Source organism: Vicia villosa, linkage group LG3, assembly GCF_029867415.1.
Source record: "Vicia villosa cultivar HV-30 ecotype Madison, WI linkage group LG3, Vvil1.0, whole genome shotgun sequence".
NCBI lineage: Eukaryota > Viridiplantae > Streptophyta > Magnoliopsida > Fabales > Fabaceae > Vicia > Vicia villosa.
In genome coordinates, this window is record NC_081182.1 from 102,493,983 (window position 1) to 102,507,468 (window position 13,486).

General features: G+C 34.9%; 1 protein-coding gene across 1 annotated transcript; it reads right to left on the reverse strand.

Annotated features, from left to right (window-relative positions):
- Nucleotides 1–10,910: 10,910 nt before the first annotated feature.
- On the reverse strand, nt 10,911–13,048 carry LOC131656446 (probable amino acid permease 7). Its single transcript, XM_058926166.1, has 6 exons — nt 12,907–13,048; nt 12,583–12,816; nt 12,155–12,463; nt 11,920–12,053; nt 11,605–11,832; nt 10,911–11,505 (listed from the first exon to the last, which is right to left on the reverse strand). Exons 1-6 carry the CDS (start codon nt 12,983–12,985, stop codon nt 11,098–11,100), a joined length of 1,392 nt encoding a protein of 463 aa, XP_058782149.1. The 5' UTR covers nt 12,986–13,048; the 3' UTR covers nt 10,911–11,097.
- Nucleotides 13,049–13,486: the final 438 nt, after the last annotated feature.

A 13,486-nucleotide genomic window follows, 5' to 3' on the forward strand; every position in this document is an offset into this window, starting at 1 on the left:
TTGGTTAATAAACACTTTGATATTAAAAATAATTTTTAGTAGTAAAACAAAGTTGGTTAATGAAAAATAAAATGTTGGTTAATGAAGTTATGAAGTTGGTTAATAAACGTCCAGATATTAAAAGTAAATTTTAGTCGTAAAATAATTTTGGTTAATGAAATGTAAAATATTGGTTAATCACACAATTTTATATCGGTACCCCTTAATCTAAAAAGCAAGTAAAAAAAATAATTTTATTTTTATTTTTTAAAAAAATTATTTAATATTATAATATTTTATTGTTCACCGTATTGGTGAATAGTGAAATACGGTGTAGGTGTATTACATTGGTGTAAGAATAAGGTGTCTCAGATTTTTTGTCAAATTTTATATTCCAATAACATTTCTGTTTGTCAATGGGCCAAATATCCAACCCAAAAGAAATACAACTTCAGAAATAGAAGAATTTAACCTGTCACCCTTAATATTAAATCTGCAACCACCATATATTTTACTAATTCAAAAATTGTCCATGGACAAAGTTGGGTTGAGAAGCGCAAACTAAATTTTCGGTAGTTCATTATAAAATTTTGGTAACAAACCAAATTCTAATAATTGTTTTTAAAATTTCCGGTATTAAATTATACCCGTTATTTTAAAAATTCTGGTATCTTAGAACTAATACAAGTATTTTGAAAAAAGTCCATGTCGTATCTGATATTTAAAAAAAATGAAATTATCGGTAGTTTAAATTTCCAACGATTACAATTTTGTCGACAGTTTTGTACGGTTGTGGTTGCACCGACCATTTAATATGATCAAGAATGAATAAAAAATTGTATAAATAGGGGTCACGTGTTGTTAAGAAAAACATCTACAATGCCTCAATTTTTATTTAAGGCAGAAGTCTACTTCAACGGGGTGAAACCTCCTGTAGGTGTGTAGGATCGACTTTTGTCCAGACTGGATTGATACTGAAGGAAGGGTGAATTAAGAACTTATTAAGTTGAAGACTGATGAAGATTTGAAGGTTATTGGGAGAACATTTCACCGTAGGCTAACTATGGGACCGATCGAGTTTGATGCAACAATTTTAATTTTTTTGACGATATAATCAAGATATTGAAACTTCCAAAATCATCTGGTAGTGTCTATGTTTCCTTATTATTTTTAATTTATGTTAGTTGTATTGTGTTAAGTTACGTTCACCTTTCAAACATGTAATCGACAAAATATTATGTAATACAAAAATATGGTGCTAAATAGTCTGAGTCACAAAATATACATATAATACAAATGTAAAATAAAATATCTAAGTAGGTACCCCATGGGCTATGTGTGTTGCCTGCGATAATCCAGTGAAAAACTTACCATATAGGTTTACCAAACTCATGAGGTTATTGATCGGTAAAATAGCAAGCGTACTATTTTGCCTTTGTAGTAATAATAGGGAAATTCCGCGAATGTCGATCTCAAGGACTGCACGTTAATATCGAGTTTTAACAGTGGTTCAATTAAACAAAAACTATATTTGGATGTTTTGATTTGCAATTATAAATTAACAATAAATAAAAATGACAGAAAATTGACTAAGTGGTTTTAACAAATATGAGAGCATGCTAGGGTAAAGTGTATGATTTTCCCTGTAATAACCTTGAATTTTGATTTCTTCAACAAGTTCATAAACTTTAATTACCGCCCTTTAGATTACTTTCCCCTAAGTCCTTAGTGGGAAAACCTTTGAACATTCATCCTAAATCCTAAGTCCTTAGAGAGTTATGATGAAATCAAGCCTTTATGTTATCAAGAGTTAATCGGTAACTATAGGGTATCCCTAGTCCTAGGTGATATCTACTATAGTCTAATCGTACAAAAACCTTAACAACCGCTATCCAGCTGGTTGTTAACCGTAAATCAATCTTGTTGGTCCGACAAAGAAAGCATAAAAACCTTGTACAATTAAATTAAATAAGAAAACAAATATATTAATGAACTCAGAAATTCAAAATCATTACATAATCAAATCAGGGACACCCCTTAGCATTAGGGTTTAGTTACTCATATTGTTCAAAGAAAACAAAATATAAAATAGAGACATTACAAGAATTGAGATGAAAGTTGATCTTCAATCGCTTCCGTTCATGAAAACCTTCTTCTCTCCCAAACCCTTGTTTTCTCCAATCTTCAATCGTGTCTTCTCCTGGCCAAAAAGTCCCCTTTTTCCTTCGTAAAAATTCTTCTTTATAGTGAAAATCCACTGGTCTTTGTCTGACTTGCCCAAAATGCCCATTTGGGTCAACACTTAATAAAAAATCACAAAAATCAGCAAAATCAGAGTTTTAGCCAACACTGCCCGGGTCAGGCAACACGGGTGGCCGTGTTGGCCCTCTGAACTTAAATTTTCGAAATCACTCCCAGCACTGCTGACACGGGTGCCTGTGTTAGGCAACACGGGCCGTGTAAGCCCTTAACTTCATAATTTGGCTTTGAGTTCTTCAGCAAAGTGGTAGCCCTTTTCGTTAGCAAAATTTTTCCACCGGAACCGCGTCATTCCGAGTTACGAAGCTCTAGTTATGATCAAAATACTACACGCCTGTCACGATGAAAAACATGCTGAAAATTTCCAGATCTCACACTTGCTAACACGAGTCGTGTCAGCCCCGTGACTTTCATCTCTTTTGTATTTTCTTGGCCAACCTTCATCCTAACATGGCCGGTGTCAGGTTACATGGGTGGTTGCGTCAGGCCTCCTGTAGCATGATTTTTCACTTCCTTAAAAACTTTGCTTGTTGTACCTTTTTGCATTGATTTGTCTCGATTTATTCCTTTGAGCCTGCAAACAGTACAATACACAACCAAAGCATAAAATGTAGAAGAATAAAGTAAAACACGTGACAATATAAAGCAAATACGACTAAAATCAACGGTAAATAAACGTGTAAAAACCACTTATCAAACTCCCCCAAACTTAAACCATTGCTTGACCTCAAGCAATTATTACAGGAGAAAATGAACATCACAGCATACCGGTACTCATACGTGAGATTTATGTTCCTTTTGATCAAGAGACTGTTAGTCCGGCATTCACATGAAGCGAAGAGTTTCTGCAAGAACATTTAAACTCTGAGCTCCCCTTTCGGATACCTCTCTAACTATGCTTTGTACTCAAGTCTTTTTCCGATTTTCCTCCTCTTTCATCCGGACAATCAAATTAAGGCAATGCGAATTTATGATGATCATCACATGCATGAGACTAATCAAGGCTTTCTGATTTTTTTCAGGCACCAAATAAGTAACTATTAACGATGAAATTTTCAAAACTTTTCAGTTTGTGTATTGTCCTTATTTGGACGACGATGGGGATCAACCTCCTTTGGGCTAAATAACCGTGTGAGGGTTACCCAACTTAGCGGGCCGACTGTCTTTTACCGCCTTTTCATCATTTGGTACGAACATTATTTAATTCTCAACTACTCATACATGCATGTGAATCTAGATTATGCCATACTGTCAAAATAAACTACTCAAGGAGTACTTCTCAGGATTCAAGCACTATGGTACAAATCTACACGTTAGACTCGTATCTCTTTTTAGGAAACCAAGGGTGTTCAAACAAACCCCCTTTTTGTCACATTATTCCGAACTTCCTGCACTCAACCAACCATCCCTTCATCTCTATAAATTATTCCCGATTGCTTTTTAGATCAGAAACTCTTATGAAAAATAAAAATTTTGGTCAAATTTGGGAAGAACTCACTGTATGGTTTTACACATCATAAGAAAAACATAAAAAGAAAAATGCAAGAGTAAATCCTCCCCGAAACTTGAACTAAACATTGGCCCCAATGTTTAAAAACAAGCCTGAGAGGGGTGACTCATAGAGGGTAGTGCAACTCTAACTGCAACTTCCTAGCATTCACCACAAAGGCACCCTTTTTATTTCCTGAAAAATAAAACAAGCAAACACAAAAAGAAAACTAAGTTATTAAAAGCATGGGTTGCCTCCCACTAAGGGCTTCGTTTAACGTCGCATGGCTCGACGGTCCATTCCTCTTGTTAGGGTGGCATATATGACACAAAGAACACATAATCTTTTTTCTTTCTTTTGTTTGGTAGCAATCCCATGAACTTAAAGTATTGATGTTGTTGCTGCCAAATCCTCTTTAGCTTGATTTTATTGAACAAGGCATAAATGTCTTCCAATACTTTGTCAATTTCTTGTGTTTCATTTGCCTTGTTATAAAAATAGTTTTTGGGGATACTCGTTTGTTGATGATTTTCTTGTTGGATGCCCACATCTTCACAAATTGTTAAATTTGTGGTTTCATCCAAAACTAGATCATCTTCAAGTTTCCTTATTTCTTTTTCCCCATATTTCATTTTTACCTCAAATTCTTCTATTCTTACTGTTTCCTCTTCATCTGATGTTATGCATTTTTCTTCTGGTTCCACATATTCTTCTTCCAACTCTAACTTTCTCCAAATAAACCTATCTGGATAAAAGTTAGCTTCCTTACATTCATTCATAAGGATTCTTACCTCTCTCTTATATGCTTTAAAAATTTTAGTCGCCTCTTCCAAGGTGGCTCCTGAATCAGGCGACCAACATGCAGGAGATACAGGTGGCAATGTATCAAAAAAATACATAGCTACAAAACTCAGACAATTTGTTAGTAGCAAAGTATAGAAGAATTCATGAAGCAAAAATAATCTTACTTTTTTTTCTTTTTTTTATAACAAAATCAAATTCAAATAAACAAAAACTGAAAACAAAATTTTAGTTGACGAGCAACAAAATTTCAATTGAACTAAAATCAAAACTCTATATTTTGGCAGTCCCCGGCAATGGCGCCAAAAACTTGATCGGTAAAATAGCAAGTGTACTATTTTGCCTTTGTAGTAATAATAGGGAAATTCCGCGAATGTCAATCTCAAGGACTGCACGTTAATATCGAGTTTCAATAGTGGTTCAATTAAACAAAAACTATATTTGGATGTTTTGATTTGCAATTATAAATTAACAATAAATAAAAATGACAGAAAATTGACTAAGTGGTTTTAACAAATATGAGAGCATGCTAGGGTAAAGTGTATGATTTTCCCTGTAATAACCTTGAATTTTGATTTCTTCAACAAGTTCATAAACTTTAATTACCGCCCTTTAGATTACTTTCCCCTAAGTCCTTAGTGGGAAAACCTTTGAACATTCATCCTAAATCCTAAGCTATATTTTGGCAGTCCCCGGCAATGGCGCCAAAAACTTGATCGGTAAAATAGCAAGTGTACTATTTTGCCTTTGTAGTAATAATAGGGAAATTCCGCGAATGTCGACCTCAAGGACTGCACGTTAATATCGAGTTTCAATAGTGGTTCAATTAAACAAAAACTATATTTGGATGTTTTGATTTGCAATTATAAATTAACAATAAATAAAAATGACAGAAAATTGACTAAGTGGTTTTAACAAATATGAGAGCATGCTAGGGTAAAGTGTATGATTTTCCCTGTAATAACCTTGAATTTTGATTTCTTCAACAAGTTCATAAACTTTAATTACCGCCCTTTAGATTACTTTCCCCTAAGTCCTTAGTGGGAAAACCTTTGAACATTCATCCTAAATCCTAAGTCCTTAGAGAGTTATGATGAAATCAAGCCTTTATGTTATCAAGAGTTAATCGGTAACTATAAGGTATCCCTAGTCCTAGGTGATATCTACTATAGTCTAATCGTACAAAAACCTTAACAACCGCTGTCCAGCTGGTTGTTAACCGTAAATCAATCTTGTTGGTCCGACAAAGAAAGCATAAAAACCTTGTACAATTAAATTAAATAAGAAAACAAATATATTAATGAACTCAGAAATTCAAAATCATTACATAATCAAATCAGGGACACCCCCTAGCATTAGGGTTTAGTTACTCATATTGTTCAAAGAAAACAAAATATAAAATAGAGACATTACAAGAATTGAGATGAAAGTTGATCTTCAATCGCTTCCGTTCATGAAAACCTTCTTCTCTCCCAGACCCTTGTTTTCTCCAATCTTCAATCGTGTCTTCTCCTGGCCAAAAAGTCCCCTTTTTTCCTTCGTAAAAATTCTTCTTTATAGTGAAAATCCACTGGTCTTTGTCTGACTTGCCCAAAATGCCCCTTTGGGTCCACACTTAATAAAAAATCACAAAAATCAGCAAAATCAGAGTTTTAGCCAACACTGCCCGGGTCAGGCAACACGGGTGGCCGTGTTGGCCCTCTGAACTTAAATTTTCGAAATCACTCCCAGCACTGCTGACATGGGTGCCCGTGTTAGGTAACACGGGCCGTGTAAGCCCTTAACTTCATAATTTGGCTTTGAGTTCTTCAGCAAAGTGATAGCCCTTTTCGTTAGCAAAATTTTGCCACCGGAACCGCGTCATTCCGAGTTACGAAGCTCTAGTTATGATCAAAATACTACACGCCTGTCACGATGAGAAACATGCTGAAAATTTCTAGATCTCACACTTGCTAACACGAGTCATGTCAGCCCCGTGACTTTCATCTCTTTTGTATTTTCTTGGCCAACCTTCATCCTAACATGGCCGGTGTCAGGTTACATGGGTGGTTGCGTCAGGCCTCCTGTAGCATGATTTTTCACTTCCTTAAAAACTTCGCTTGTTGTACCTTTTTGCATTGATTTGTCTCGATTTATTCCTTTGAGCCTGCAAACAGTACAATACACAACCAAATCATAAAATGTAGAAGAATAAAGTAAAACACGTGTCAATATAAAGCAAATACGACTAAAATCAACGGTAAATAAACGTGTAAAAACCACTGATCAGTTATCCATAATAAGAAGATCATATGCAGGCGCTGTTGATCATCAAGACCAGGTGGTTGCAGCGACATGTCATCGGCAGGTCCTTCAACATCAGAAGGCACAACATCATCTATATTCTCAACGGGTGGGATGATCGGAGGGTGTGATACAGTAAGGTACCACCCCAGGTAACCATCCTCACATTTTTCATTATGTTGAACCTCCGCCGTGCTATCTCTAATGACACGGGAAGAGTTGATGATGTTACTCTGAAACACTTGTCAATGCCTGAAGCTAAAATCACAAGAACTAGTTATGGGAAGCCAGGACATACTCATACTATCGCAGAAACCTCTAAGGTAAGTATCTATCCATTAAGGTCTCCCATCGCATATAACCAAAAAAATATAGAAAACTCATAAAACTCACAATGGACTCTGTGATTTGTGTAGAGTGTCCAGAAGACATCCTCTATGTATGTGCATCAAGACTCTTTCTGTACTTCGGAACACCACTTGGATCTGCATTCCTGGACTTCTATCACTTCGCCAATGGGGTATGTTGTACCCTCCCGTCACAAATGGTAGGGAAATGCTCGTATATCTAGCGCTGATAAAAGAACATAGACAAATCAAGTAATGTCATACATAAAATTAAATAAGAACAAAATTACAAATAATAATTTTTAATATATTTAGAATAGACTCAAATAGCCAGCAAGCTGCCTAGTCTCATAGGTAGTCGCAGTTCCAAGTGCTGGATATATGACAATAAATGAAGTGCACCCCCAAGCCTAGTTGGTATGCTTAAGGCTACTAAACAACCACAAGTACCGAGCACCAATATAAACATGAGACTTATATGCAAAAATAGTACATGCTACTAGATGTAGTATGTTTACCCTTGCGGCTGCCTCGTACATCTTCCGCTCTACAAGCTTGGTATAACTGCCCCGAAGCCAAGACATCTGAAAGTGAGCTCCCATATTACATTCAAACTCCTCAGTAACTTCCAAATCTCGTGTAGTCACGATACATGCAAGCTTCTAGTTAATAACAGGAGAAATGAAGAATCTATAGAGGATGATGAGAGGGAACTAGGAGGAGACATCATCTATAGTGATAGTAATCTTCCCAAACGGAAGATGAAAGGAAGGTGTCTATTTGTGACATCATTCAATAAAGGAAGTCAGGAGTGAAGCGTCAAGCATGGTGAATGAGCAGTCTGCCAATGATAGGAGACCAGAATCATCAACAATTTTCCCTGATTAGGCATCATAACATCTGAAAAGCTCTTCATCTTTGACTTGTGTGATGTCACCTTGAACGTGGGACGGTCTTGTAACAAACAAAGTTAAAAAACAACATTTAGTTTCAACACATCAAGTATGAATATTAATTAAATTAAAGTTAAACAAAAATATATATACCTCTTCTTGCCATAATCGCTAGGCCACAAGGTCAGCATATTCTATAAGCACTCAATGGCTAATGGGACTTCCAGGGAACTCTCCATCAATGTGGGCAGATGACTTCGTCGAAGTAGGAGCCATAAGCTATGTATCACCAGTAGCAGTAGTCTCGATGTCACATGTGTCGGCCTCAACAGCAATAGCGGCCGCATTTGTCTTTACCTCTATAGCAATAAGGATCACATCTTTCTCGGCCTGTCGGCTACCTCAACTGGGTTGTAACACCCGATTTTTATTCCCCGTATTTATTTATTAGGTGTTTATTTTATTAATTATATTTATGTGATAATTAATTATTTGGTGTGTTTTGTGATTATTTGAATATATATCTGATATTTAAATAATTGAGTAGATGTATTGAGATTAGTAAATATCTAGTAATGGGCCTAATTAATTAGAATGTGGAATTTGATGGGTTAAGCTCAAATAATAAGAATAGAGTTAGTAAGAGGTTATGTTAGAAAACCCTAGAATTAGAGAAATAGAAAGAAAAGAGAGGAGATTCTTGAAGAAGAAGTACTAGAGATTTTATATAAACCAAGGTAAGGGTGTGAATCCAAGTGATTATAAGTAAGTAGATATAATTGGGTAATGTATGTGGGTTTAGAAAATGCATGATTTTAGGATAGGGAGATTTCTATTTCATGAGTTTTTCTTGAAATTGATATGTTAATCCATAAATTATGTGAAAACTAACACGATATGATGACTCTACTTATGATTAACATATGTTTTGGTGTATGTATGTTGATTTTGTGAAACCCTAACTTTATAGATTATGATATAATCCATGAATTTGATTTGTGAGTTAGGTTTTGATGTTTATCATTGATTATATATGTTGTATATGTGATATAAGCATGAAATTCGTGATAAAATCCGAGCTGGAACTGATTTTGGGTGAAAATAGGGGGAAATGGGTTGCTGTCATCGCAACAGCATTTTTTTGCAGAAAACACAGAGGGCGCGTAGAGCGCTGCTGAAAACTGCACAGAGTTCCTAACAGTCTCGAGCGCGTGTATCGTCAAGTATAAGGCGCGTAGCGCCGAACCTTCTGACTTAGCGCACGTAGCGCGCATAGTGGGCACGTAGCGCGACCTGTTATGTAAATTTGATAGTTTTGATTCTTTTCTTTGGGATCATGTATGCTCATAATTTAAGATGGATTTCCATGTATTTTAATAATTTATTCAATGATGTTTGGATGAGTTTTGGATTGAATTTAGACATGTACATAATACTTGAGATGTGTATGTAACATGAAGTGAATTGATGAATAATGATGCAATACATGTTATACTATGTTTGAATACATGTGATTGAATGATGTGTGTTAATTGATGCATTGTTTTTGGGATTGAAGTCATGTTGTGTATGTTGTGCAATGTTGGATGTGATGTACTTATGTAGTTTATGAGGTTGAGATCGTCTTAATTGCATGAGTCTTGTTTGTTGCAAACTTACACTAGCATGAGTCTTTGAAAGAGGCAATGTCGGGTAATCTTGTGAGGATTATTTGCTTGTCCCAAAACTAACGCCGAATGGGGTTTGAAAGCTTAACGCTGAATGGAGCTTTAGAGGTGGTTATCTAGTCTAAGAGATGGACAATCGGCTTTCCGGAAATGATAAAGGAGGGATCCACATGCATATCGCTTAGCGTCACACTTGAGTCGCACGTATCAGTGTGAATTGTTGTTGTTGTGTGATTATGTGATATGATTATGTGGAATGATTTTGGTGGATATACAGATATGTGGATGTTGTAATTGGTATTGTATACTTGAATTGTGTTTCATAATTGTATACTTTTGAGATTTGTGGTAATTGAATATAATTAATTGAATTGTGGAGTTATGTCGTATGAGGTAAACATGTGAATCTTGATATATTATATATGATACATGTTTATGCGAAGAATGATGAATTCTTGGAATGTATTCTTGTTGTGTTTTATATTTCCCGTTATTATGTTTATTTATAATAATTTGAATTCTCACCCTTCTGTTTGAATGATGTTCATTGCGACATCACACAGGTTCCGAAGAGTAGTGGTGCTTCGAAGGAGGCTTAGCTTGGATTTTTAGATCTCCTTAGCGTGTTTAGACATGGGATTTGGGTTTATTGTTATACCTATGTTTTGATATTATGAGATATTGTTTTATTCATACGTATTTACTATTTAGATATGATATATTGTTGATGAGTGGCCTTGAGCCGAGATGTTGAGATATGGTGAATGATGTATGGGAATCATTCGAATTTACCATTTTTAGTATTCTATAGGTATTGACTGCAATTTCCAAATTTCCGGTATAAGTATATGAGTAAATATCAACAAAGTTGAAATCCCCTGTAAAAACTCATACATTTATACTAGCATTTTCAAAATTCACAATAAAAATACAAGAGATTTTTACAGGAAATTTCGAAATTTCCTATAAAAAGTCATGAAAGTTATGATTTTATACCGTATAAACGTTGCCGGTAAAAAACGTGAAAGTTGAAATAATTGTTACTTTGATAAAATTGCCGCTATGAGTTACAAAATTTCTGATATCACCAAACAAATTTTATTAAATGCGTGAATTTTGTGCTGATTTAAAAAAATAATTTTAATGTTGTGAAAGAGAATATAATCAATTCACCCGATGTGTTGGTGCCAGGTATAATCTGAGGTGGCAGGTTAAATTATCAATAAGTAGGAAACAACAAGTTTGTTGGAACCCAAAGGGGTTGTGTATCAAACAACTAGTCTTATTTCATGGCTAGTCTGGTATAGCTTAAACCTTATCTATCTCTGAAAGTAAATTACATTACATGAAATCATTGTTAAGAAGTAATAATGTCATTATCATTTTTTGCGGAGTTTCTCCCGTATGATTCCTTCAAGTGATCCAATTAACCCAACCATTGTTACAAGAAAGCAAGCAAAGCTAAATATCCTTAGAACAATCCATTTTCTAGTCCAAGCTCCAATTTTCATCTGTACAAAATACACCTCAACTGGAAAATATATAGCCAATGGCCAAAAATTAATGCAGCCTAATACTCCAATAACTTGGTTGAAGTAAGGAAATAAGACTGCAAGTCCAGTGGTTGAAATCACATAGGTTGTTCTAAAACAAAACCTGTAAAGATTTATCTCAAAAGCCGGTAATAAAGGAAGTTTCACTCTGTGGAAATCATTCACAAAGCCACTGTTAGGATATTTTCTTGAACACCATCTATCAGCAGCACTATATATTGGTTGACTGAATATCTGTTGAAAAGCCCATACAAATGAAATCATTGAAAACTGTAAATGGTTTCGTATGAAAGTATGAAATAAAAGTGATTAGTAAGAGACGATGAGTATTACCTGATATCCTCCTGCCAAATGAATGATAATACAAACATTGGCAATGTCAATAAGCCAGAAAGGCTCGTAAAATCCAAACCCTGTCAATAGATTTCCTGGTGTAGCATTTCCAAAAGCTGCATATCCAAAGCATCCACAACATAGGTAGAAGAATGTTGTGATGAAGATGGCAATCATAGAGGCCTTTTTCATGGTTTGATTCTCTGCTGGAGGAGACTCTAGAGTGTCCTGTTGTATACAAAATTTTATACTTAGTTTCTGATATACAAATTTTCCGTTACTCGCCCAATTTGAATATGAAACGTTTTAAGGTACCTGTATCTCAAGAAGGAGCATTGCATATGGATAAGAAAAGCTAATGTCACCAAGTGCCTGGAAGATTAACCAGATTTTGTCAACAACATTAGCAGTTTGAACTCCTGTTACACTTCCCATAATTCTTCCATTTTCTACAAATAAAACCCAAGTTCTATCAAGTATAAAATCTATATAGCAACAAAATATCAATTTTCGGATTGTAATAAACTTTTTTAATGATAAGCAGCCTTACTAATGACTCTTGATATGCCAAGTCCTAGTCCAATGAATGAGTATGAAAAGGACATTATTGCAGCAACAATTGAAAGCCATGCCATGTTATGGAGATCCGGTATGAATGACATTACTATCTGAACAAGTCCAAACAGCAACATATACAAATTTGCATCATAATTACAAGGAGCGTTGTGTCCTTCCTTATGATAACAATTTGATCTCATAACAGCCCTCAAACTGGTTGCTGTGGTAATTACATAGGATGTACTAGCCCCATACAAGCTCAAGCATTGTAGGAAACCAGCCACAAATGTCTTTTTCGGACCTGAACCACCATTAAACTCGATTTGAAGTTATAATTGTTATAGTACTTTATGAGAGGTGTATCTATGTTCTCTAGAGTGATTGCACAAGCACATAACAAAGAGTTGAATATGTTCTTACCAAGATTGACTCTAACAGCATCGGTGAAAGAGTAATTTCTTTTCCCAGTTACCGGGTCAGGATTTCTGTAACAATCAGACAAAAGGAATGAAGAAATATAGGTAGCTATCGCGCAACACAACAAGGCAATTGGTCCTCCAATCCATCCTAATTGAGCAATACTCCAAGCCAAAGACAAAACACCAGAACCAATAACAGCTGTGATGATATGAGCCACAGCACTTTTCAGATTTCCTACAGAATTTATGGCAGGAATATAAAATTTCAGTATTCAAATTCAAGTATATGAAAATGAACTGGTTATGATGCTATAAAGATCTCTACCTGTTCTTTTGGCACGTCCATCATCATCGTAAGCACCGGAAGCAGTTCTTGTTATTTGTAGAGAGTTTTTCACAACCATCTTCGAGCATATAATTCAATGGAGACTCATGAAGTTTGCTGCATATGACAGAAAAGCCTAAGTTTAAAACAATAACGGGTGTTAATAGTTAATACACACACATACATATTATATAGCACATGCTAAAGAATATGTGATTGGTTGGCTTGTGCATTATCATTGATAACTTATCAAGAATCAATACTATGTCTTATCAAGAATTAAATTATATGAAAAGAAAGTATTGGAAAAGTTGATGAAATTTTTGGGGTTTAGATTTTTTATGTAAAGGAAACAATTGACTAAACATTTTAAAACATAAAGATTAAATCGTGAGAAAAAAAGAACAGAACTAAATTATTATCTAAAATTAAATTAAGGTATAAAGAGCAATTTTTTTATTTATAAATAGAAATATTACTAATTTTGTACGTCGTCAGTTGTTAAAAAAAATCAACTGAACCGCTGAGCTGTATTGAAGTTAAAATAATTAAACTATTACAAATGCTTAGTGAACCAAAC